The 25,811-nt window shown below is 37.3% G+C and overlaps 1 protein-coding gene across 1 annotated transcript in view; it reads right to left on the minus strand.

Annotated features, from left to right (window-relative positions):
• TBX5 (T-box transcription factor 5) overlaps nucleotides 1-25,811 on the minus strand; it is a 212,320-nt gene that overhangs the window by 98,781 nt on the left and 87,728 nt on the right. Inside the window, exon 6 of the mRNA XM_053702156.1 lies at nucleotides 6,953-7,044. Coding sequence (XP_053558131.1) covers nucleotides 6,953-7,044 — 92 coding nt within the window. The remainder of the gene's footprint in view (nucleotides 1-6,952; nucleotides 7,045-25,811) is intronic.

Below are 25,811 nucleotides of genomic sequence, written 5' to 3' on the forward strand. Positions count from 1 at the left end.
ACTAAAATTAAAATAACTACCAACTAAATAAACTAAACTACACATTAAAAAAATCCTAACACTACTCTAAAAACTACAAAGTAGCTAATTACAAAAAATAAAAAAGACTAAATTACAAAAAAATAACAAACACTAAATTACGAAAAATAACAAACGAAATTATCAAAATTACACCTAATCTTATAGATTTATAAAAATAAAAAGCCCCCCAAAATAAAAAAAAAACCTAGCCTACAATAAACTACCAATAGCCCTTAAAAGGGCCTTTTGTAGGGCATTGCCCTAAGTTAAACAGCTTTTTTACCTGTAAAAAAAATACAAAGACCCCCCAACAGTAAAACCCACCACCCAACCAACCCCCCAAAATAAAAAACCTAACCCTAACAAAAGCCTAAGATACCCAAATGGCCTCTTAAGGGCAATGGCCATACAAATGCCCTTTTCAGGGCAATGGGTAGATTAGGTTTTTTAGATAGTTTTTTTATTTTGTGGGTTTGGGGGGGTGGGGGTTTATAATGTTAGCTGTTTAACTTAGGGCAATGTCCTACAAAAGGCCCTTTTAAGGGCTATTGGTAGTTTATACTAGACTAGGATTTTTTTTATTTTGGGGTGGGTTTATTTTAAATGGGTATTAAAATAGTAATCATTTTTATTATTTTTGATAATTTGTTTGTTATTTTGTGTAATGTATTTTTTTTGTTTTGGGGTGATTTTTTAATTTTTAGATTAGGGCTTGGGCAGCAAAAGAGCTAAATGTCCTTTTAAGGGTAATACCCATACAAATGCCCTTTTCAGGGCAATGGGTAGATTAGGTTTTACTTTATTTTTATTTTGGGGGTTTGGGTTTGTATACTGTTAGGGGGTGTTTGTTTTGTTTTGTAACAAAAGAGCTGTTAACTTTAAAGCAATGCCCTACAACAGGCCCTTTTAAGGGCCCTTGGTAGTTTATTATAGATTAGGGTTTTTTTTATTTTTGGGTGTTTTTTTTTTTTTTAAGGGTATTAGAATAGGAATCATTTTTATTATTTTGTATAATTTCATTTGTTATTTTTTGTAATGGTAGGTTTTAGCGTAAGGCAGGTTAGGTTTTATTTCACGGGTAAGTTTATATTTCTTTTAACTAGGTAGTTATTAAATAGTTAATAACTATTTACTAACTAGTCTACCTAGTTAAAATAAATACAAACTTACCTGTAAATTAAAAATAAAACCTAAGCTAGCTACAATATAACTATTAGTTATATTGTAGCTAGTTTGGGTTTTATTTCACAGGTAAGTATTTAAATAGTTAATAACTATTTACTAACTAGTCTACCTAGTTAAAATAAATACAAACTTACCTGTAAATTAAAAATAAAACCTAAGCTAGCTACAATATAACTATTAGTTATATTGTAGCTAGTTTGGGTTTTATTTCACTGGTAAGTATTTAGTTTTAAATAGGAATTATTTAGTTAATAATTGTAAGTTTAATTTAGCTATATTTTAATTATATTAAAGTTAGGGGGTATTAGGGTTAGGGTTACGGTTAGGTTTAGGGTTAGGCTTAGGGTTACGTTAGGGTTAGGTTTAGGGGTTAATAGTATAATTTAGGTTGTTGCGATGTGGGGGGCTGGCAGTTTAGGAGTTAATAGGTTTATTTAGTAGTAGTGATGTGGGAGGCCAGAGGTTTAGGGGTTAATAGCTTTATTTAGTTGCAGTGATGTTGGGGAGCGGAGGAAGAGGGGTTAATAGATTTATTATAGTGTGGGCAATGTTGGGGTGCGGCGGAATAGGGGTTAATAACTTTAATATAGCGGCGGCGATATTGGGAGTGGCAGATTAGGGGTTAATAGCTTTATTTAGGTGGCGGCAATATCGGCAGATTAGGGGTTAATAACATTATGTAGGTGTTTAGACGTGAAGTTTATGTTAGGGTGTTAGGTTTAAATGTTTCCCCCCCCCCCCATATACATCAATGGGGCTGCGTTACAGAGCTTTTCTTTCCGCGATCGCAGGTGTTAGACTTTTTTCTGACCCGGTCTCCCCATTGATGTCTATGGGGAAAGCGTGCACTAGCACGTCAAAACAGCGCTTGTTTTTTGTGCGGTATGGAGCTTAAAAGCACCATATCACATGCACAAGCCAGGTTTTTCAAAACTTGTAATGGCAGCGCTATAGGGGGTAAATAATGCAACTTTTGTTGTGTTTGTTAATTTCCCTATAGCGTGCATAACTCGTAATCTAGCTGATAATGGTTTTTTTTTTTGTCTGTATACGAGGTTAGTTATCAAATCTTGCATTTTAACATAATAAATAAATACCCCTTAATTCTAGAATATATTGATAAAATATGCCACAAAGGGTTAGCAAAATGTTACAGTTAACCCCTTCACTAAATTGATGCTCTAATTCATATGCTATTGCCCCATTAATATATTCATGAACTTCTCTATCTGACTTCTTTCCATTTGTCAGAATTAAAAAAAAACCAACATACCTTATAACTGGAGTCTATATATTAGTCAGGGGTTGATCTCAAATGTTCAGTTTTTAAAAGTGGAAAATTACTGCACTGATACAAAGGGCCCAGGTTTTACATATGGTTTATTGATACGCAATTTGAGGAGCATAAATTAGGAGAAAGTCTACAAAATGTTCACCAAAGTAATGCTTAATGTAAACCACAAATAATTTAAAATCATTGTTTTTAAATTAAAAAATTAAACTTGAAAATGTAATCCTTAAAGGGACATGAAACCCAGTTGTTTTATTTCATGATTTAGAAAGAGCATGCAATTTTAAACAACTTTCTAATTTACTTCTATTATCTAATTTGCTTCATGCTCTTGAAATACTTTGCTTAAAAGCATATCTAGATAGGCCCAGTAGCTGCTGATTGGCTGCTGCACATAGATTCCACGTGTGATTGGTTCACCCATGTGCATTGCTATTTCTTCAACAAAGGATATCTAAAGAATGAAGCAAATTAGATAATAGAAGTAAATTGGAATGTTGTTTAAAATTGTATTCTCTATCTGAATCATGAAGGAAATTTTTTTGGGTTTAGTGTCCCTTTAAATCAATGAATATACTACCTTTGATTGAACAGTCTCATTTTTATTTTACCGTTAGATTATGTCTAGTAGTCTGCAGATAAGGGGCCCCATCCGATATGCAGCATCGCCCGCAAAAGCCGGCGATGCCGGTTTTTGTGCGGGTTTGGTATCCTATATACAGCGCCGCATATAAATGCGGCACGTATATTTCACCCGTCGGACGTAGTTTTTTCCCCATAGACTAACATATAAAACCCGTGCAATTTGGTATCCAATATCCAGCGCAAGGCCTTATGTGGCGAAAATGGAGAAAATTTACTCCATTTTCACCTCGCCATAAAAAGCAGCCGTAGCAGGCCTTGCGCTGAGTATGGGAGCACCGTAACTCCCTAAAATGCCTACAAAAAAAAAACTAACACCTAACGCATGCGCAATGTCTATCTACCTGTCAACCTCAATCCCCCACCGCAATATCTAATAAAGTGTTAAACCCCTAAACCGCCTCTCCCGGACCCCACCGACACCTACATTAAATTTATTAACCCCTAATCTGAACCCCCTACACCGCCGCCACCCACATTTAATATATTAACCTCTAATCTGACCCCCCTACACCGCCGCCACCTACATTAAATTAATTAACCCCTAAACCTAAGTCTAACCCTAACACCCCCTAACTTAATTATTATTTAAATAAATCTAAATAATATTAATATTATTAACTAAATTATTCCTATTTAAAACTAAATACTTACCTATAAAATAAACCCTAAGATAGCTACAATATAATTAATAATTACATTGTTGCTATTTTAGGATTTATATTTATTTTACAGGTAACTTTGTATTTATTTTAGCTAGGTACAATAGCTATTAAATAGTTAATAACAATTTAATAGCTACCTAGTTAAAATAATTACAAAATTACCTGTAAAATAAATCCTAACCTAAGTTACAAATACACCTAACACTACACTATCAATAAATTAATTAAATAAATTAACTACAATTAATTACAATTAAATAAACTAAACTATATTACAAAAAAAACAAACACTAAATTACAAAAAATAAAAAAATATTGCAAGAAGTTTAATCTAATTACACCTAATCTAAGCCCCCTAATAAAATAAAAAAGCCCCCCAAAATAATAAAATTCCCTATCCTAAACTAAATTACAAATAGCCCTTAAAAGGGCCTTTTGCGGGGCATTGCCCCAAAGTAATCAGCTCTTTTACCAGCCCTTAAAAGGGCTTTTGTGGGGCATTGCCCCAAAGTAATCAGCTCTTTTACCTGTAAAAAAAAGAAATACAATACCCCCCAACATTGCAACCCACCACCCACACACCCCATACTCTAAAACCCACCCGATCCCACCTTAAATAAGCCTAGCACTACCCCATTGAAGATCACCCTACCTTGAGCCGTCTTCACCCAGCCGGGCCGAATTCTTCATCTGATCTGGGCACAAGTGGTCCTCCAGCCGGGCAGAAGTCTTCATCCGATCGGGGCAGAAGAGGTCCTCCATCCAGCAGAAGTCTTCATCCAAGCGGCATCTTCTATCTTCATCCATCCGGCGATGAGCTGCTCCATCTTGAAGACCTCCGGCGTGGAACATCCTTCTTGGCCGATGACTACACGACGAATGGCTGGTCCTTTAAATGACGTCATCCAAGATGGCGTCCCTCGAATTCCGATTGGCTGATAGGATTCTATCAGCCAATCGGAATTAAGGTAGGAAAAATCTGATTGGTTGATTTAATCAGCCAATCGGATTGAAGTTCAATCTGATTGGCTGATTGGATCAGCCAATAGAATGTGAGGTCAATTCTATTGGCTGATACAATCAGCCAATCGGATTGAACTTCAATTCGATTTGCTGATTAAATCAACCAATCAGATTTTTCCTACCTTAATTCCGATTGGCTGATAGAATCCTATCAGCCAATCGGAATTCGAGGGACGCCATCTTGGATGACGTCATTTAAAGGACCAGCCATTCGTCGGGTAGTCGTCGGCCGAGAAGGATGTTCCGTGCCGGAGGTCTTCAAGATGGAGCCGCTCATCGCCGGAAGGATGAAGATAGAAGATGCCACTTGGATGAAGACTTCTGCTGGATGGAGGACCTCCTCTGCCCCGATCGGATGAAGACTTCTGCCCGGCTGGAGGACCACTTGTTCCCGGATCGGATGAAGAGTTCGGCCCGGCTAGGTGAAGACGGCTCAAGGTAGGGTGATCTTCAATCGGGTAGTGTTAGGTTTATTTAAGGGGGGATCGGGTGGGTTTTAGAGTAGGGGTGTGTGGGTGGTGGGTTGTAAGGTTGGGGGGGTATTGTATTTCTTTTTTTTTACAGGTAAAAGAGCTGATTACTTTGGGGCAATGCCCCGCAAAAAGCCATTTTAAGGGCTGGTAAAAGAGCTGATTACTTTGGGGCAATGCCCCGTAAAAGGCCCTTTTAAGGGCTATTTGTAATTTAGTTTAGGATAGGGAATTTTATTATTTTGGGGGGCTTTTTTATTTTATTAGGGGGCTTAGATTAGGTGTAATTAGATTAAACTTCTTGTAATATTTTTTTATTTTTTGTAATTTAGTGTTTGTTTTTTTGGAATATAGTTTAGTTTATTTAATTGTATTTTATTTTAGATAATTGTAGCTAATTTATTTAATTAATTTATTGATAGTGTAGTGTTAGGTGTATTTGTAACTTAGATTAGGATTTATTTTACAGGTAATTTTGTAATTATTTTAACTAGGTAGCTATTAAATAGTTATTAACTATTTAATAGCTATTGTACCTAGCTAAAATAAATACAAAGTTACCTGTAAAATAAATATAAATCCTAAAATAGCTACAATGTAATTATTAATTATATTGAAGCTATCTTAGGGTTTATTTTATAGGTAAGTATTTAGTTTTAAATAGGAATAATTTAGTTAATAATATTAATATTATTTAGATTTATTTAAATAATAATTAAGTTAGGGGGTGTTAGGGTTAGACTTAGGTTTAGGGGGTAATATATTTAATGTAGGTGGCGGCGGTGTAGGGGGGTCAGATTAGAGGTTAATACATTTAATGTAGCTGGCGGCGGGTCCGGGAGCGGCGGTTTAGGGGTTAAACACTTTATTTAGGCGTGGCGGGGTCCGGGAGCAGCGGTTTAGGGGTTAATACTAGGATAGGTTTATTGTGGTGTGGGCTATGGTGGTTTAGGGGTTACTAATTAGGCTTATTGCATTGTGGGGGGTTGTCGGTCTAGGGGTTAATACATTTATTATTAGGAGTGAGAGGGGGGATTGCGGATATAGGGGTATACGTGTCGGGCTATTTTTGGGAGGCGTGTTAGACAGTTACGGAAGATTTAATATTTTAGTTACTTTTTTTAGGCGCAGGCAGTTTCTAAAGTTACGCTCATTTCTGGACATCACTAGTTTGTTCGACTTACGGCACTTTAGCAACTGCCGGCGGGGTATATGTAATACCCTGATGTGCGAGGTGAAACTACGGGCGGCGCGGCTACCTTGCTTGCGCCGAAAACTACGCAGTATATCGGATCGCGCCCCAGGTATGTTGTATAGCTGGTCTTTCTACAGGCATGGTGTAAACAATTTTCTCTCACTTCCCCTAACTTCTATTATCTGTCAGAAAAGACTGCATGGCTTAGCATAGCAAAGAAGATCTTGTTATAGTTATATAACAAAGGAAAAACAATAAAGCATTTTAGTCAACTTTCATTGAAGCCTGCTCCTTGAATTAGGGATAAAAGCAGTGTTCAATTAAATACATACGGTTGTAGTCACAAATGCACAAATGACACTGTAGTATGGTTTTCCTTTATTCCATAATTCCAGTAGCTACTGCATCAGTAAAGTCAAATAATACAGGCAGGGTGTAGACACAGGGATGGATGTGTTACCTCTGCATCCTGGACATGCGGTGAAGCTCCATGTCATCACTTCCTCGAAATCCTTTTGCAAAGGGATTGTTTTCTATCTTTAACTGTGTGATCTAGAAACGAAAGTCATTATACTGTCAGCAGTGTATTTTCCGCCTTGTATGTTTGCATCTGTAAAATGAGGCAGCTTAGAGAGAGGATGGGACCAAGGGTAAACAACAATTAAGTCAAGGTCTAGTGTGTGTGTGTGAGTGATGTGTTCACACTGGAGCAGGAAAAAGACCCTTTAGGTGGGGTTTATTTCTAGTGTTAATTGTAAATGCTGATGTAGTAATAGAAATGGATATGAAATGTATAGTTTTACACAATTTATTACAGATACAATATACGATTCATAGGCATAAATCCATGGTACAAAAAGATGTATGTTAAAAGTATAAAATATATAAAGGTAATAAAATGACTAAAAAATGATAACTGATTGGTGGATTGGTGTCCACTTAATTTAAGACTAATTCTGAGCAAAATATGTCTCGGACAAATGTCCTATATAAACATAATCTTATACATATATAAGCAGAACTAAACTCTAAATAATGTGTCCATGAGGGTCATATGTGAGAAAATAGTGGTATGCAGTGAAAAATGAGTAAAAATAAAAAATCTTTGGACAAAAAATACAAAAAATGAAAAATAGTATTTGGAAGCAAACTAGTGTGTACACATCTAGAAAACTGTGATATCCAAAAACAATGTGATATCAAATTGTGATTAAAGTGATTTAATCTCAAAATTACATAAAAATATGTAAAAAATTAAAAAATTAAAAAATTAAAAAATGGAAAATTAAAAATCCATGTGAGTGAGAGTATGTATCAACAAAAAATGTGACAATGTGTGTCAAAGAAAATGTGAAACAATACACATTAAATGGACAATAAATGGACAATAAAAACTAAAATAATAACTAAAATAAGGCAGTTAATAATGTTTTAGCATAGATAATAAACAGATATTTGATAAACAAATAAATATATAATCAAAGATTTATACAGATTGTTCTACAAAATCATAACAATATGGTATATGTCCTAGTAACTGTATGTCCTAAGATAGTCCTTATGAAATGTCTCTTTACTTCCGATGCTTCTTATTTATCTAATGTTAGGGTGTAAAAAGTGTTTTCAGATCCCTCAATTCCCAGGCATTTAGAGATAAAATGGTATTTGTAAATAGAAAGGTATAAAAATATGACGATGAAAGGTAACAATGAAAGGGCTGGGATATCCTCAAAGCCTAAAAAATAAAGAAAAATAACATAGTATAATACTGTTAAAATGTAAATAAATCAAGAAATATAGCTCACCATATAGATGTCAACGCGTTTCGGCCCACTGCTTGGGCCTTTCTCAAGACTAGTATATGGTATAGTATGGGTGAGCATGGTCTTTTATAGTGATGTATGGCCAATGGGGACTCTCTTGGAATTGCGCCAAAAAAATTGCGCCAAAAAATTGCGCCAAAATTAGTTGACTCCCTGATACCGGAAGTTGTAAACCGGAAGTGACTGATTAATCTCAATTCTATGTTCGTTATTTATAATGTTCGTTTATGACTTAATCGTATCTTTTAATATGGCCAACCTCTTATTTATCTTAGTAAGACTTCTCTGATATCTTCTTGAATCAGAACCTGTTAGTCTATTTAGTGCTAACCTGAATTTTGCTCAACCGGATGTTCGTTCCGAAACCGGAAGTTGATTTGGTCAAAACCGGAAGTTCTAGTTTTACTGATTCCGGTTCCGGTTCTTTTCGTTATACCGGAAGTGTTAGAGCATCGGACCAAAAAACAATTTTTAAGATGTTGTCTAAATATGAAAATTTTATGTTTAAAAACAAATGTATTAAAAATATATTAAAATTATATTTGTATCATAGATTGGTTATTTCTATGGTGTGTGTCGGGTGTTCAAGTGAGCTTGTCACTTACTTGTATGTGTGATTCCAAAAACTTGTTCTGTTAGATTTACATGGATGATACATGTTCTCTTTACATATTATGACTCTTTCTTGGGATTTGTGGAAATGGGTTCGATAAATCTGGTATTTTGGGGTAAGGTATTCGTTTGACTGACTCAGTCGAAATTGGATTTTTCTTAGGTTTTCCTTATGATCCCTTACTTAGGTGTATGAGGGGGAGTTCTATCGTTCCGACTGTACATTCCTAGATCTTCTAAGAGAGGTCGGGTATCCTTTTGTGTAATGTGTACCTGCTAAATGGTTAATTTGGTAATGGATAATCTGTATGTAGAGAAAATACCATATATTAAAAAATTAAAAAATTAATTAATTAGTTCTCATTCAGTAGACTGCGTTGTTTCTTGGGTTATGGTTCTCCTCGCTTGTACTCTCATTGGGCCCTAGACTCCTTTCTTAGGCAGAGTGTCTTGACCGTTATAGTATCTTCCCCTTTGATGACTTAGGATTGGAAGGATTCTTCACAATGATTATTTCAGAGTTAGTAAGTGAGAGAGATCTTCCTTGTTGTTTAGACCTCTGGGGAACAGGCAGTCTAGTTCAAAGATCCATCTTGACTCTGATATCAGTAGTTGTCTTTCGTAGTCTCCTCCTCTCCAGTTGGGTTTCACTTTTTGGATCCCATAGAAACTAAGATCTTTCATGTTGCCTTTGTGTTGTACCGTAAAGTGCCTGTATAGTGCAGTTTCTGTGCTTCCGTGCTCAATTTGTAGTATGTGCTCCCGAATTCTATCTTTAAGGCATCTTGAAGTCTGGCCGACATACTGGAGACCGCAGCTGCATTGCACTATGTAGATAATTCCTTTATTGTTACATCTGATCAGATCTTTGATGGTATGTTTCTTTGTCGAATAATGGGAATGAAAGTGTTTCGTCTTTAAGCCTCTTTTGCAAGCCTTGCAACTGGGGCAAGGAAAAAAACCTTGTATCTGTTTGCCTGATATGTCTCTATCTTTTGTTGTTCCTAGGCAAGGAATACTTGGGGCCAAGATGTTCTTTAGGTTGTTGGATTTCCTATAGATAAATCTTGGTTTATCCATAAGAGTTTCTCCAATTATGTCGTCATTTTTGAGTATGTGCCAATGGTTCTTTATAATTTTTTCTATGGTTCTCCTATTTTCGCTATACTGAGTAATGAAAGCGACATCTATTGCATTCGAGTTGTTTTCAGTCTTGTTATCCTTGTTTTTATACTGAAGTAGTTCACGGCGGTCTCGTCTCCTCACTTCTTCTATATCTTTATTCAGTTTATCTTCTCCATATCCCCTTTCCATGAATCTTGACTTGAGTTTTTCTGCCTGTGTCTCCCAAAGGTCTTGGTCGGAACAGTTCTTCTTTAGTCTCAGTAGTTGTCCTTTTGGTATATTTGCTTTCCAACTTGCGTGATGACAGCTTTCACTATGGATGTAATTATTACAATCCACAGGTTTAAAGTACGTGGATGTCTTCAGTTTTCCATCCTCTATTGTTATTTTGAGATCCAGAAAGGTGATTTCAGTACTGCTGATCTCATAGGTGAATTTTAAGTTACAAATATTGTTATTCATAACATTGATGGTATGTTCCAGATCTTCCCTGGGGCCCTTCCATATCATAAGTATATCATCTATGTACCTATGATAGGATACCAGGTCCGCGCCGGCTGGGCAGGACTCCCAAAAGATGTTCTCCCATCTGCCCATGTACAGGTTGGCGTAGCTCGGCGCGAACCTGGTCCCCATAGCTGTACCACACAGCTGTCTATAGAACTTTCCGTCGTGGTTGAAATAGTTGTGAGTCAATATGTAGCTTATTCCCTCTAGAATGAATTTCTTTTGAGGTTCTGGTACTGTGTTGTCCTTATTCAAGAAATGTTCTACTGCCTCCCGACCTCCTTCGTGTGGTATACTGGTGTATAAGGAGGTGACATCGCATGTTACCAGTAGATAGTTGTCCATCCATTTTGTGTTCTCCAGGATGTTTAGTATCTGTGTGGAATCTCTTATGTAGGATGGTAGTTGTAATACATATTTTTGTAGTTTCTTGTCCAGATACTCGGATAAATTACTCGATAGGGACCCAATCCCTGATATTATTGGTCGTCCCGGGGGGTTGGTGAGTGTCTTATGTATTTTGGGAAGGTGGTAGAAGACTGGGGTTATGGGGTGCTTGATGTTAATGTATCTATATTCCTTTGTATTGAGGATTCCATTTTCATGTGCCTCCCCTAGTAAGCCTTCTAATTCTTCCTTGTATCTCTCTTGGGGTACTGGGTGCTTGTTCATAAGCTTGGACCCATATCAACATTCTGACCTTAAACCCAAGTCATCTTTTTATCCAATCCACAGCAAAGGCAGCGCTATAGAAGCCTTTGACACCGTGGTATGCAGTGACCTAAAGAACATCAGCCAGAACAAATTGAATAAACATCGACACAACCTCACGAAGAGCCAAATGCAGACGATAAGATCCCTAGAGAAGAACAAGAACTTGGTGATTAAACCCGCAGACAAAGGTGGCGGGATCGTAATCCTGAATAAAGAGGACTACGGTAACGAATGTACAAGAATACTATCAGATAAGGAAACATATGAAGTTTTGGGAAGGAATCCAGTAGGAGGATACAAGGAAGAATTAGAAGGCTTACTAGGGGAGGCACATGAAAATGGAATCCTCAATACAAAGGAATATAGATACATTAACATCAAGCACCCCATAACCCCAGTCTTCTACCACCTTCCCAAAATACATAAGACACTCACCAACCCCCCGGGACGACCAATAATATCAGGGATTGGGTCCCTATCGAGTAATTTATCCGAGTATCTGGACAAGAAACTACAAAAATATGTATTACAACTACCATCCTACATAAGAGATTCCACACAGATACTAAACATCCTGGAGAACACAAAATGGATGGACAACTATCTACTGGTAACATGCGATGTCACCTCCTTATACACCAGTATACCACACGAAGGAGGTCGGGAGGCAGTAGAACATTTCTTGAATAAGGACAACACAGTACCAGAACCTCAAAAGAAATTCATTCTAGAGGGAATAAGCTACATATTGACTCACAACTATTTCAACCACGACGGAAAGTTCTATAGACAGCTGTGTGGTACAGCTATGGGGACCAGGTTCGCGCCGAGCTACGCCAACCTGTACATGGGCAGATGGGAGAACATCTTTTGGGAGTCCTGCCCAGCCGGCGCGGACCTGGTATCCTATCATAGGTACATAGATGATATACTTATGATATGGAAGGGCCCCAGGGAAGATCTGGAACATACCATCAATGTTATGAATAACAATATTTGTAACTTAAAATTCACCTATGAGATCAGCAGTACTGAAATCACCTTTCTGGATCTCAAAATAACAATAGAGGATGGAAAACTGAAGACATCCACGTACTTTAAACCTGTGGATTGTAATAATTACATCCATAGTGAAAGCTGTCATCACGCAAGTTGGAAAGCAAATATACCAAAAGGACAACTACTGAGACTAAAGAAGAACTGTTCCGACCAAGACCTTTGGGAGACACAGGCAGAAAAACTCAAGTCAAGATTCATGGAAAGGGGATATGGAGAAGATAAACTGAATAAAGATATAGAAGAAGTGAGGAGACGAGACCGCCGTGAACTACTTCAGTATAAAAACAAGGATAACAAGACTGAAAACAACTCGAATGCAATAGATGTCGCTTTCATTACTCAGTATAGCGAAAATAGGAGAACCATAGAAAAAATTATAAAGAACCATTGGCACATACTCAAAAATGACGACATAATTGGAGAAACTCTTATGGATAAACCAAGATTTATCTATAGGAAATCCAACAACCTAAAGAACATCTTGGCCCCAAGTATTCCTTGCCTAGGAACAACAAAAGATAGAGACATATCAGGCAAACAGATACAAGGTTTTTTTCCTTGCCCCAGTTGCAAGGCTTGCAAAAGAGGCTTAAAGACGAAACACTTTCATTCCCATTATTCGACAAAGAAACATACCATCAAAGATCTGATCAGATGTAACAATAAAGGAATTATCTACATAGTGCAATGCAGCTGCGGTCTCCAGTATGTCGGCCAGACTTCAAGATGCCTTAAAGATAGAATTCGGGAGCACATACTACAAATTGAGCACGGAAGCACAGAAACTGCACTATACAGGCACTTTACGGTACAACACAAAGGCAACATGAAAGATCTTAGTTTCTATGGGATCCAAAAAGTGAAACCCAACTGGAGAGGAGGAGACTACGAAAGACAACTACTGATATCAGAGTCAAGATGGATCTTTGAACTAGACTGCCTGTTCCCCAGAGGTCTAAACAACAAGGAAGATCTCTCTCACTTACTAACTCTGAAATAATCATTGTGAAGAATCCTTCCAATCCTAAGTCATCAAAGGGGAAGATACTATAACGGTCAAGACACTCTGCCTAAGAAAGGAGTCTAGGGCCCAATGAGAGTACAAGCGAGGAGAACCATAACCCAAGAAACAACGCAGTCTACTGAATGAGAACTAATTAATTAATTTTTTAATTTTTTAATATATGGTATTTTCTCTACATACAGATTATCCATTACCAAATTAACCATTTAGCAGGTACACATTACACAAAAGGATACCCGACCTCTCTTAGAAGATCTAGGAATGTACAGTCGGAACGATAGAACTCCCCCTCATACACCTAAGTAAGGGATCATAAGGAAAACCTAAGAAAAATCCAATTTCGACTGAGTCAGTCAAACGAATACCTTACCCCAAAATACCAGATTTATCGAACCCATTTCCACAAATCCCAAGAAAGAGTCATAATATGTAAAGAGAACATGTATCATCCATGTAAATCTAACAGAACAAGTTTTTGGAATCACACATACAAGTAAGTGACAAGCTCACTTGAACACCCGACACACACCATAGAAATAACCAATCTATGATACAAATATAATTTTAATATATTTTTAATACATTTGTTTTTAAACATAAAATTTTCATATTTAGACAACATCTTAAAAATTGTTTTTTGGTCCGATGCTCTAACACTTCCGGTATAACGAAAAGAACCGGAACCGGAATCAGTAAAACTAGAACTTCCGGTTTTGACCAAATCAACTTCCGGTTTCGGAACGAACATCCGGTTGAGCAAAATTCAGGTTAGCACTAAATAGACTAACAGGTTCTGATTCAAGAAGATATCAGAGAAGTCTTACTAAGATAAATAAGAGGTTGGCCATATTAAAAGATACGATTAAGTCATAAACGAACATTATAAATAACGAACATAGAATTGAGATTAATCAGTCACTTCCGGTTTACAACTTCCGGTATCAGGGAGTCAACTAATTTTGGCGCAATTTTTTGGCGCAATTTTTTTGGCGCAATTCCAAGAGAGTCCCCATTGGCCATACATCACTATAAAAGACCATGCTCACCCATACTATACCATATACTAGTCTTGAGAAAGGCCCAAGCAGTGGGCCGAAACGCGTTGACATCTATATGGTGAGCTATATTTCTTGATTTATTTACATTTTAACAGTATTATACTATGTTATTTTTCTTTATTTTTTAGGCTTTGAGGATATCCCAGCCCTTTCATTGTTACCTTTCATCGTCATATTTTTATACCTTTCTATTTACAAATACCATTTTATCTCTAAATGCCTGGGAATTGAGGCATCTGAAAACACTTTTTACACCCTAACATTAGATAAATAAGAAGCATCGGAAGTAAAGAGACATTTCATAAGGACTATCTTAGGACATACAGTTACTAGGACATATACCATATTGTTATGATTTTGTAGAACAATCTGTATAAATCTTTGATTATATATTTATTTGTTTATCAAATATCTGTTTATTATCTATGCTAAAACATTATTAACTGCCTTATTTTAGTTATTATTTTAGTTTTTATTGTCCATTTATTGTCCATTTAATGTGTATTGTTTCACATTTTCTTTGACACACATTGTCACATTTTTTGTTGATACATACTCTCACTCACATGGATTTTTAATTTTCCATTTTTTAATTTTTTAATTTTTTAATTTTTTACATATTTTTATGTAATTTTGAGATTAAATCACTTTAATCACAATTTGATATCACATTGTTTTTGGATATCACAGTTTTCTAGATGTGTACACACTAGTTTGCTTCCAAATACTATTTTTCATTTTTTGTATTTTTTGTCCAAAGATTTTTTATTTTTACTCATTTTTCACTGCATACCACTATTTTCTCACATATGACCCTCATGGACACATTATTTAGAGTTTAGTTCTGCTTATATATGTATAAGATTATGTTTATATAGGACATTTGTCCGAGACATATTTTGCTCAGAATTAGTCTTAAATTAAGTGGACACCAATCCACCAATCAGTTATCATTTTTTAGTCATTTTATTACCTTTATATATTTTATACTTTTAACATACATCTTTTTGTACCATGGATTTATGCCTATGAATCGTATATTGTATCTGTAATAAATTGTGTAAAACTATACATTTCATATCCATTTCTATTACTACATCAGCATTTACAATTAACACTAGAAATAAACCCCACCTAAAGGGTCTTTTTCCTGCTCCAGTGTGAACACATCACTCACACACACACACTAGACCTTGACTTAATTGGCGCTCCTCTCTACAAACCCTTCTAACAGTATTCTTTTGTGGGCAGTGGGGGCCCACCCCAGATAGGAGCTACAGGTCCTTCTAGCGCTGTGAGTACAACTTACATCCAAGGGTAAACAACAATAGCATGTCATTTAGGCAATATTTACATGTCAGAATACAGCTTATACATGTAATCTAAAGGTAGTTTTAAATGATTGTTTAATACTTTTGTATACATAGTACCATCAGAAATATAGTAAGGCAATACTTAAATAAATATAGGCTACAATTTGAATTTTAGAACACAAAAAAACAAACCAAAGGTGCAAGCAGAGAAAGACTGTGACTTACTAGCAGGAAAAATGAGCAGGGAATTTTTTTTAAAAAGATATATAAAACAAAATAATGAAATTGTTTCCGTAATAAATCTGGATTTTGGAATTGGGAATTTGGAGATGTGTACCTGTATGTATGTGTAAAAAACAAACAAACTATATGTTGGGTTTTCTCTTGTATCCCTATCCTCTCATTACATGAGCACCCAGGTAACTTGTGTACTAGGAGTTAATAAAACACAGGCACATGCATTCCATAGGTTCATGCTAATTTTACAGACTGGTTAGAATTATAGCCATCCATTAACCAGCTATACATTTCACAGAGCTTTGGTGAAAAAAAAGGTGAATGGACAAATATATAAATGTGGGGGAATAAATTATAAAACATAGCAACAACATACCTTGTCTAATGGTATATGCAGAGCTATTAATAATTATTTTTTGTGAAATATAAGGAATGTTTTTAAATGCCTGGTTTAAAATGTGTGTTTAACATTTATATTCACTCTCTCAAAAAAGTTCCCAATTTCAGCATTAGACAGCTCATATGCAAAGTAATTTGCACGACCATGTTGTAACCTAGGTTTTCCCAGTTTTGAATGCCTCTTATGTTGGTTTATCTATTCTGCTGAGGACACAAAGTTATAAATGAGCTGAGAAAGTAACAGTTTTACAGTGTTTAATGTCCCTTTAAATATGATCACAGGTAAACTCTACAAATGATCTTCCGGCACGTTTGTTTAGTACAACTCTATCTCCTGCATCTTATCACTTGGTAGTCTCTCTTTCACTATTCCATTTCATAAGAACATCACACAGAGTTGTAAACTCCTAGTCCATCACATAATGGAATAATCCATTCTTATTAAACAATTTTGAAAAGCTGTCATTAACTTTAAATGATTGTTATTGTGCATTCAAATACACCATAAAATGCTATAGAAATACATAAAAGCTCCACTACCTGAGCTGAATTGTTGTGCTCGGTGGCTTTTTTCAGCTTTTGTGTTATTTGACATGAATAATTTCAGTGCAGTACCTGACAGAAATCTATTACTTGAGGAAAATTATGTAACCGTGCCATCCAACATACTTTCGTTCATTTGACAAATTTTAACCATCCACTTGTAATAGTAGTACAAAAATGCAAGAGGTATTTAATCTCATTAAGTGCAAATAGTGTTAAAAAATCCATGGTGTAGGCTATAATCTTTTGAAAACTAGTATTTTACATGCTTTTTTAAAATTATCATTGCAATCTTACCTTAAAGGGACATTAAACTCATAGCATATATCATTAATGTATTGTAAAAGAAATGTTTTAAAAACATTTAACATTGCCATTTTGTTAGGATACTTTACAAAGATTTGCAAAGCAAAAGCATTTTCTGGATACACCTCTTATTCCTTAATTAAACATTTTAAATGGAGATTCATGTTAAATTAAATATCCCTTGAATTGATTTGCTGCTTTTAAATAAACAGTATTACAATGCTGCATATTCAACATATAAGGATCATGTGAAGGTGAAATTATGAGTACTGGTAGCATTCCAGGCTTTTTATTACAGAGAATTCTCCCCTCCTTTTAATTTACAAAATGACATTTTTGAAAAACAAATACTTTCCAGTCAGAACTTTTTTCCTAAATCTTTTATTTGTTTACTCAGGCTTCCTCACGTATGCAAATGGTTCTTTAAATATACATAGGAATAGCCAATCTAATATATATATATAAATAAATATATATATATATATATATATATATATATAAACACACACACACATATGTTAAAAAGAAAAAAAAAATTGGCTAGCACTATTTCTTTCCAGAAACCCATAAAACTTGAGTTGGTGTGAGATTTAGCTTTGTGGAAAAACATTTAGTTTCAAACTTATTAACTCTTCACTTTAAATGCAATACAAGAATGAAACAATGTATTTTCAACACGTTATAATCATTCAAGTGATTATATCTTTTTACTAAGTGGAAAATTCATCAATGGATCAATCCAAATAAAAACAAAATTATGCTTACCTGATAAATTTCTTTATTTCCAGATACAGTGAGTCCACGGAATCATCAATTACTGTTGGGAATATCACACCTGGCCAGCAGGAGGAGGGAGGCAAAGAGCACCACAGCAAAGCTCTTAAATGTCACTTCCCTTCCCACAATCCCCATTCATTCGACCGAAGGAAAATGGAGAAAAAAGAAATAACACAAGGTGTAGAGGTGCCTGAGGTTAAAGTTAAAAATAACTGTCTTAAAATAAAGGGCGGGCCGTGGACTCACCGTATCTGGAAATAAATACATTTATCAGGTAAGCATACTTTTTTTTTTTCTTTCCTAAGATACAGTGAGTTCACGGAATCATCAATTACTGTTGGGAACCAATACCCAAGCTAGAGGACACCGATGATTAGAGAGAGACAAGACAGGTAACCTAAACAGAAGGCACCACTGCTTGAAGAACCTTTCGCCCAAAAGAACCTCAGCCGAGGCAAAAGAATCAAATTTTTAAGTTGCAGCCTTGCAAATCCGTTTCACAGAAGCTTCATTTTTGAAAACCCAAGAAGAAGAGACAGCCCTAGTGGAATGAGCTGTAATTCTCTCAGGAGTCTGCTGCTCAGCAGTCTCATAGGCAAAACCAATTATACTTCTCAACCAGAAAGAAAGAGAAGTAGCAGAAGCTTTCTGACCTATACATTTCCCAGAGAAACAAACAAACAGGGCAGAATCCTTAGTCGCCTGTAAATAAACTTTTAAAGCATGCCCAACCTCCAAGTTGTGCAACAAACGCTCTTCAGAAAAGAAGAACTATGACAAAGAGAAAGATCAACAATTTCCTGATTAAAATGTCTGTCCGAAACCACATTAGGAAGGAACCTAACTTAGTACGAAGAACCGCCTCATTGGCATGAAAGTTAAGATAAGGGGAATCACACTGCAAAGCTGAGAGTTCCGACACTCTCCGAGCAAAAGAGATAGCCATAAGAAACAGATAACAACTTAATATCTATGGAATGCAATGTCTCAAACAGAGCTTGCTGCAAAACTTTAAGAACAAAATTAAAGCTCCCAGGAGGAGCAACAGATTTGAACACAGGCCTGATACTGACCAAGGCCTGACAAAAAGATTGCACATCTGGCACGTCCGCCAGACGCTTATGCAGCAAAAAAGATAATGCAGAAATCTCTCCAGACCTTCCTGTAGAAAGGACAACATTCTAAGAATCCTGACCCTACTCCAAGAGTAGCTCTAGGATTCACACCAAAAAAGATATTTACGCCAAATCTTATGGTAAAACTTGCAAGCCTGAATCATGGTCTCAATGACCGACTCAGAAAAACCACGCTTAGAGAGAACTTAGCGTTCAATCCCCATGCAGTCAGCTTCAGAGAAATTAAATTTGGATGAGAGAAAGGACCCTGAATCAGAAGGTCCTTCCTCAGAGGCAGTCTCCAAGGTGGAAGAGATGACATCTCCACTAGGTCTGCATACCAGATCCTGCGAGGACACACAAGGACTATTAGAATTACTGACGCTCTCTCCAGTTTGATACGAGCAATGACTCGTGGAAGGAGAGCAAATGGAGGAAAACAGGTATGCCAGCCTGAAACCCCAAGGAACCGCCAGAGCATCTATCAGAGTGGCCTTTGGATCTCTTGACTTCGAACCGTACCTTGGCAGCTTGGCATTCTGCAGAGACATCATCAGATCCAACTCCTGCAACCCCCCCCCCCCCCATTTGAGGGTTAAGTTTGAGAACACTTTCGGATGGAGTTCCCACTCCCGAGGATGAAAAATCTGTCTGCTCAGGGAAACGGCTTCCCAGTTGTCTACTCCTGGAATGTGGATGGCAGATAGACAAGAATTGTAAGCTTCTGCCCACTCAACATCCAAGACACCTCCTACATGGCTAAGGTACTCCGAGTTCCTCCCTGGTGGTTGATGTAAACTATTGAGGTGACATTGTCCGACTGGAACCAAGCTAAAGACAGCTGAGGCCAAGCCATCAGAGCACTGTAAATCACTCTCAACTCCAAGATGTTAAAGAGGAGAGCAGACATTTTCAAGTCCATAATCCCTGCACCTTAAACAAGACCCAGACTATTTCCAAGCCCAGCAGGTTGGCGTCCGTGGTCATATCACCCAAGAATGTCTCTAGAAGCATGCGCCCTGAGACAGATACTCCTGAGGAACCCCTATGGGAGAGAGTCTCTTGACGACTGATCTAGATCTATCCTCTGAGACAGATCCAAATGTTCTCCATTCTATGGAAAATAACAAAGGGAATGATGTTCATGAAAACCATCAGACCAATTCCCTCCATACATTGAGTCACTGACAAGTGAAGAGGAAATCAACTGCAGCTAGATCCAACCTCCCAACCTTCTGGTTACAAAATGGCTAAGCTATTTACCGGACCACAAAAGTTTGCTGTTAGCCGGACAGTAGACAAATGGACATCCAGCGCCAGCAGCTGGAGTCAAACCATCAACCTTCGAGGTGCAAAGCCACAGAGATAACCACCAGGCTACATTGGACTGCTTTGCAGAGAAAAGAAAAGGAATAAATCCTTGATTATCTGACCTCTGTTAGAAATCTTCTCCTAGATAGAGAATCTATTAAGGTCCCCAAATAAATCACCCTTGTAGATGAAACAAGGGAACTCTTCTTCAGATTCATTTCCCATCCATGGGAAGGTAGATTGGACAAGATTTGAGTTGATTGGATAAGAGTTTGCTTGAAGAAGGATGTCCAGAAGAGCACCCTTGCAATACTCCAATACCTAAAAGTCTTTCTAGGATGACAAGACTCAGAAACTTGAGAAGATCCTGAATAATGGGAACAATAAATACACATCCTTCAGGTCTATGTTCGTTATGAACAGGCCCTCTTGAACCGAAGGAGAATGAAAACTACTTTGAAGGTCAGAACCTGAGAAACTTGAGGTAAATACCTAGATCCAATTCCCAGACTGGGACTTGAACTATCACTCCCAGAGAGGAAGGCCCTGAACCCAGTTCAAGGAATGCCTCCCATCATACCTGGATTGCAGATACTCTAGAAGGAAAAATCTGCCTCTGGGAGGAAATCTTAGATAGGACTCCAAGAGACATGACTGACCCTGCAGAAAGAGGACAGGAAAAACTGGCTATAGTCTTCCTCTTTTGGCGTGAGGTAGAAAAACTCTTTTTTCACCAGAAAAGTCAGAGGATAATACTGCCAGACCAAGTCCAAACAAGGTCTCATCCTTGAAGAGAAACACCAAAAGCGTGGATTTAGAGGAAACAGAACTATAACGCCTAGGCTGTACCACTAAGCCACAGGTAGGCTTCTCAGCTGACCAAGATTTCAGCCACAACGCCCGACAGCCTAGCACAGCTAGTCTAATAAGACCAGGCATTGCTCTAAATGAGCAATTAAACCTCCAGCTTCTTATCCATTGATCCAAAAAGGAGCTAAATAACTTCCACAGGGTTCAAAGTTTTCTGAGCTATAGTAGAAAAAACTCCCATCAACTAAAAGCACTGTGCATTTTAATGGAGCCAGCGACAGGAAAACCCTTCAAAGAACGGGAGACAAGGAGAAGGCCTAGCTTCCCCTATTCCTATGAAAATTTCCATAGCACATTTAGAACACTTCCTCATAGGAAAGAAATCATAGAACTGATAAAGTTCACAAAACTTTCAAGGGTTGACAACGACAGGGAAGCCAATGACGTCCAAGTAGCTAAAACCTCCTTAAACAGTACACAAGGTGCTGAAGCATACATCTGAAGGAGACCACTTCAGCATCAGATGAAGGAATTATACTGACCAAATCTTAGATTTCACCCTCAGATTATAAGAGGGCCACCTGTGTAGTCGCATTTGGAGCAGAAACCTAATTATCCAAAACTTTAAATGTCCTCTTGCATTTTCCCTATAGGAAAGGGAAAACAAAAAACCAGACCAAGCCGCAGATACAGCAGAGGATACCCGAGCTGCAATTCTGTATGCAATTACACTCCTCCTGGAGATTGAGAGGAACCGCAGGGCCCTGCATGTGATGCCATAGAGGCTTGGGACATTTTAGGAGAAAAACTGTGGCATTGCCAGAACAGCATCATCCTGGGAGACATAAGGCTCATAGAAACACATCCTATTCATATAATTCGATAGCTATTGTAGCACAGAAAAATAAACATTTTAATTTTAATTTTTCATAATATTCCTAGAGGAGACTAAACTCCATAGGTAACCTTATTATCTAAAGATTAGATACAAATGTCAGGATAGATCTTACAGAATGACAATTGTTCCTCAAGATCTTAAATTATTACCCAGGAACAGGCTCTTGTTCCTTAACATAAGCCCCACAAAACTATAAAGGGTAAAAGAAAGAAACATTTTAATTATATAACCGGACCCTCCAAGGGCGGGAGAAAGAGGTATTATGCCTCTCAAATAATACAGCTCCTTTCTAAGTAACAACCCACAGCAGAAAAAGAATGTTGCTCCGCTCTCAGCCAGAGAATGAGGCGGTGTTCTTCTGCAGATGCAGCAATCCCTTAAAAAGGCACCTCTCTTCACAAAGAAGAAGGAGGCGTGGCCAAACAACGTAGGAGATGAGGCACGTTAAATCGCACTTACTGGAAAAAATATTAAATATAAGAAACCCCAGAGACATCTACTTACCCCAAAAGGGAAAAAACATACCGCAGTGAGGAAAGGAAAAGAAAACTTGCCTTTTACAATGATCACAGTACCGCTCCACTTTTATAAATAGTGGAATGAAATGGTATATCAGTCCCATAGGAATGGCGCCTAAAATGCAAAGAGCGCTCTCCTAAATGGCTCCATACGAGCTCTCATAAAGTAAGCCTTAAGTTTCCTAATATAAGGCCTCTGGAAGACAGTGTCACGCTTATTGCCCAGGCTGTTTTACCCTTGCTATACACAGGCGCAATACATAAACAGAGACCTTGCTAAGGCTCTTTTATTCCCAGAGTCTAATTAACCAGAATCTCTGTACGTTTCTGATAACAAAAACTGAGCCCAATTGAGGATTAACTCCTTCTTGTCCTGAAGGAGATTAGACCCATCTCCTATCACATGCCATATAGTACCTGCTCTCTGCCATAAAATCTTCCCCATGAAGGATTTTGTGTCCCAAAGTAACTGCAGGTTTAAGTCATAACCCCTTAAGTGCCAGCCTCCTAGCCTCAGAAGACAAAAGGCACTTACCTGCTCATCGAGCTGTCCAGCAGGAGGACAGCTCACCCGGTATGAAACAAAGCCACTTCTTACAGAGACCTGTGAAAAAACAGAAAGAACAGAGTAAACCTACTCAGGCCTTCTATACAAGGGCAGCAACATGTTAGGAAAATGCAGCGAAGGCTACTTCACAAGCTCCTAACTGCTTAAAAGCCACCACTGCCCTACTGAAGAAACTAACGTGGAGTACGGCTAAACCCAATCTTGAGAGGAAAGATCAGAGCAAACTTACTCTGGCTTTCCAAATAATAAAATCTTGATTGAAGTGAAATAATCTTCTTCAGACACCAAAACTTCACCTCCTCCTTGCACTGAAGGCAAAGAGAATGCCTGGGGATTGTGGGAAGGGAAGTGACATTTAACAGCTTTGTTGTGGTGCTCTTTGCCTCCTCCTGCTGGCCAGGAGTGATATTCCCAACAGTAATTGATGATTACGTGAACTCACTGTGTCTTAGGAAATAAATTAAGTTAACTGGTCAACTTCTAGCAGTGACAGCCTTTAGCATCTTTTAAATGTACAATGTACTATGCAGGCAGCTGACAAGGGTTAACTAAATTCAAAGCAACTACAGGAGCAGATGTCCTGGGCCAGGCCCGGACTGAATATTGTGCATTCGTGCCTTAGCCCCACCCAGTTGCCAATATTATTAATTGTGCATAAAGTAGGGCCATCACTAACTTCCATCTCACTGTCCTGCTGTGTCTGTGAACAAGGTCCAGCCCAACTTCTATAAGCCCGCTCAGCTTGAGGCCCCTCAGCATTGCACTTCTATAAGCCCGCTTAGCTCCAGCAACCTCAGCATTGCATTAAAATTATCCTCTTCATAATGGCTGGCTCTGTAGGCTACTAAATGAATGTTAGCAGAGCTGTCTCCTCTGAGGAATTTCCAATTATTGCATGATTGGTCTGTGACAGCTTCACGCAGCCTCATACCTGGGTAGGTAAGGGGCATGCATGAGTATTCATGGATTATTGATGCTCATATGGAAATAGCATTGTCTTGGGGTCTGCATGTGTCTTGTCACCTACAGCCTTTTTAGAATTGTTTGATGGACCGCACAGTACTGACAAGGCATCTCAGATAATCTCGCATAGAGAGTATTACAAGTTGAAAGTAAATGCGATCGCTTAAACGCAATTGAAGTTAACACTCGCTAGGTTAGCACATCCTCAGAGCTGTGGTTAACTGTTTTGCGAAACAAAAAAGTGTCACAAAACACATAAAAAATACATTACATAATACAGTTACACTCATAATAACACTAATAAAAATTATTAAAAAAAATATTGCACAAAAAAATTATAAGGGCTCAAAGATATGAGATCTGAGGTGTTTGAAAAGAAAGGCAGGCAAAGGGATTTAACATAGACATACATACATACATATACATGTCTAAACACTGCTATGTATGTGTATATATGTATACATATGTATTTATATGTGAATATATGTATTTACAGACATATATACACATTACTACATATGTACACATAAAAGCATGGGAGCCCTTTGCAGTTAAGTAGATAAAAACATGGTAAAGCATAATTATGCAATATAAATAGATATTCCTATATATATATATATCTGTATATATCTATACCTATATATATATTCTTCCCCTTATGAGTCCCAGAATAGTAAGAAGAAAAAAAACTAGAAGTTTGTCTGAAATCTTTAGTAGTTTGGGAATAAAACTTCAAAGTATTGACTACATCAAGATTATGTAATAGCCACTACTTAGAGTTAGCAGAATCTGAACACAATGAAGGAACCACCATTTCTTGATTGGTATTATCCTTAGAAACTGCCTTAGAAGGAAAATCATATTTAGTACAAAGTATAGCCTTCTTCTTGTGAATAATTAGAAATGGAGAATCACAAGACAAGGTTGACAGCTCAGAAACTCTCATTGATGAAGAGATTGCTAATAGTAAGGGTACTTTCCAAGATAATAGTAGATAGCAATGGAATGCATTGGTGTAAAAGAAGAACCTTGTAATACAGAAACAAGTAGATTCAGATTCCAGGGTGGAGAAAACTCTGGAAGTTTAGCCAACTTCGTATGAAAAATAAATTAACAGACAAACTCTTGTAAGGCCATCCTGAGAAAACTGAAGGATTCTAGGAATCCTAAAGGAATACCACAAAAAAATCCTCTGGAAGAACACCACTCAAAATATGCCTTCTCAATCTTGTGATAAATTGTTTGTGTTACAGGCTTTCTGGCCTGCATCAAAGTTTCAATGACTGAACCTGAAAAAACTAGGCATTAAAACTCCACACCATTACATTAAGAGATTTGGGATCCTGATGGAAAAGAGGAACTTGAGACACCAGGTCTTGTCTCAGGGGAAGAAGCCATCTGCATACCAAGTCCTGCGAGGCAAGGCCTTGAGCAATTAATATCACTGACGTTATCTCCTGTGTGATACAAGTAATGACTCTTGAAAAAAAAAGCAAACAAAGGTATCAGGTATGCTAGATGAGAGTCCCATGGACATACCAAGGAGTCTTTTATGTGAGCCTTTGGATCTTTTGATCTTGCACAATAGCTTGGAAGAGTGTGATTAAAGTGAGAGGCCATCAGATCTATGTCTTGTAAA

Source organism: Bombina bombina, chromosome 2, assembly GCF_027579735.1.
Source record: "Bombina bombina isolate aBomBom1 chromosome 2, aBomBom1.pri, whole genome shotgun sequence".
Lineage (NCBI taxonomy): Eukaryota > Metazoa > Chordata > Amphibia > Anura > Bombinatoridae > Bombina > Bombina bombina.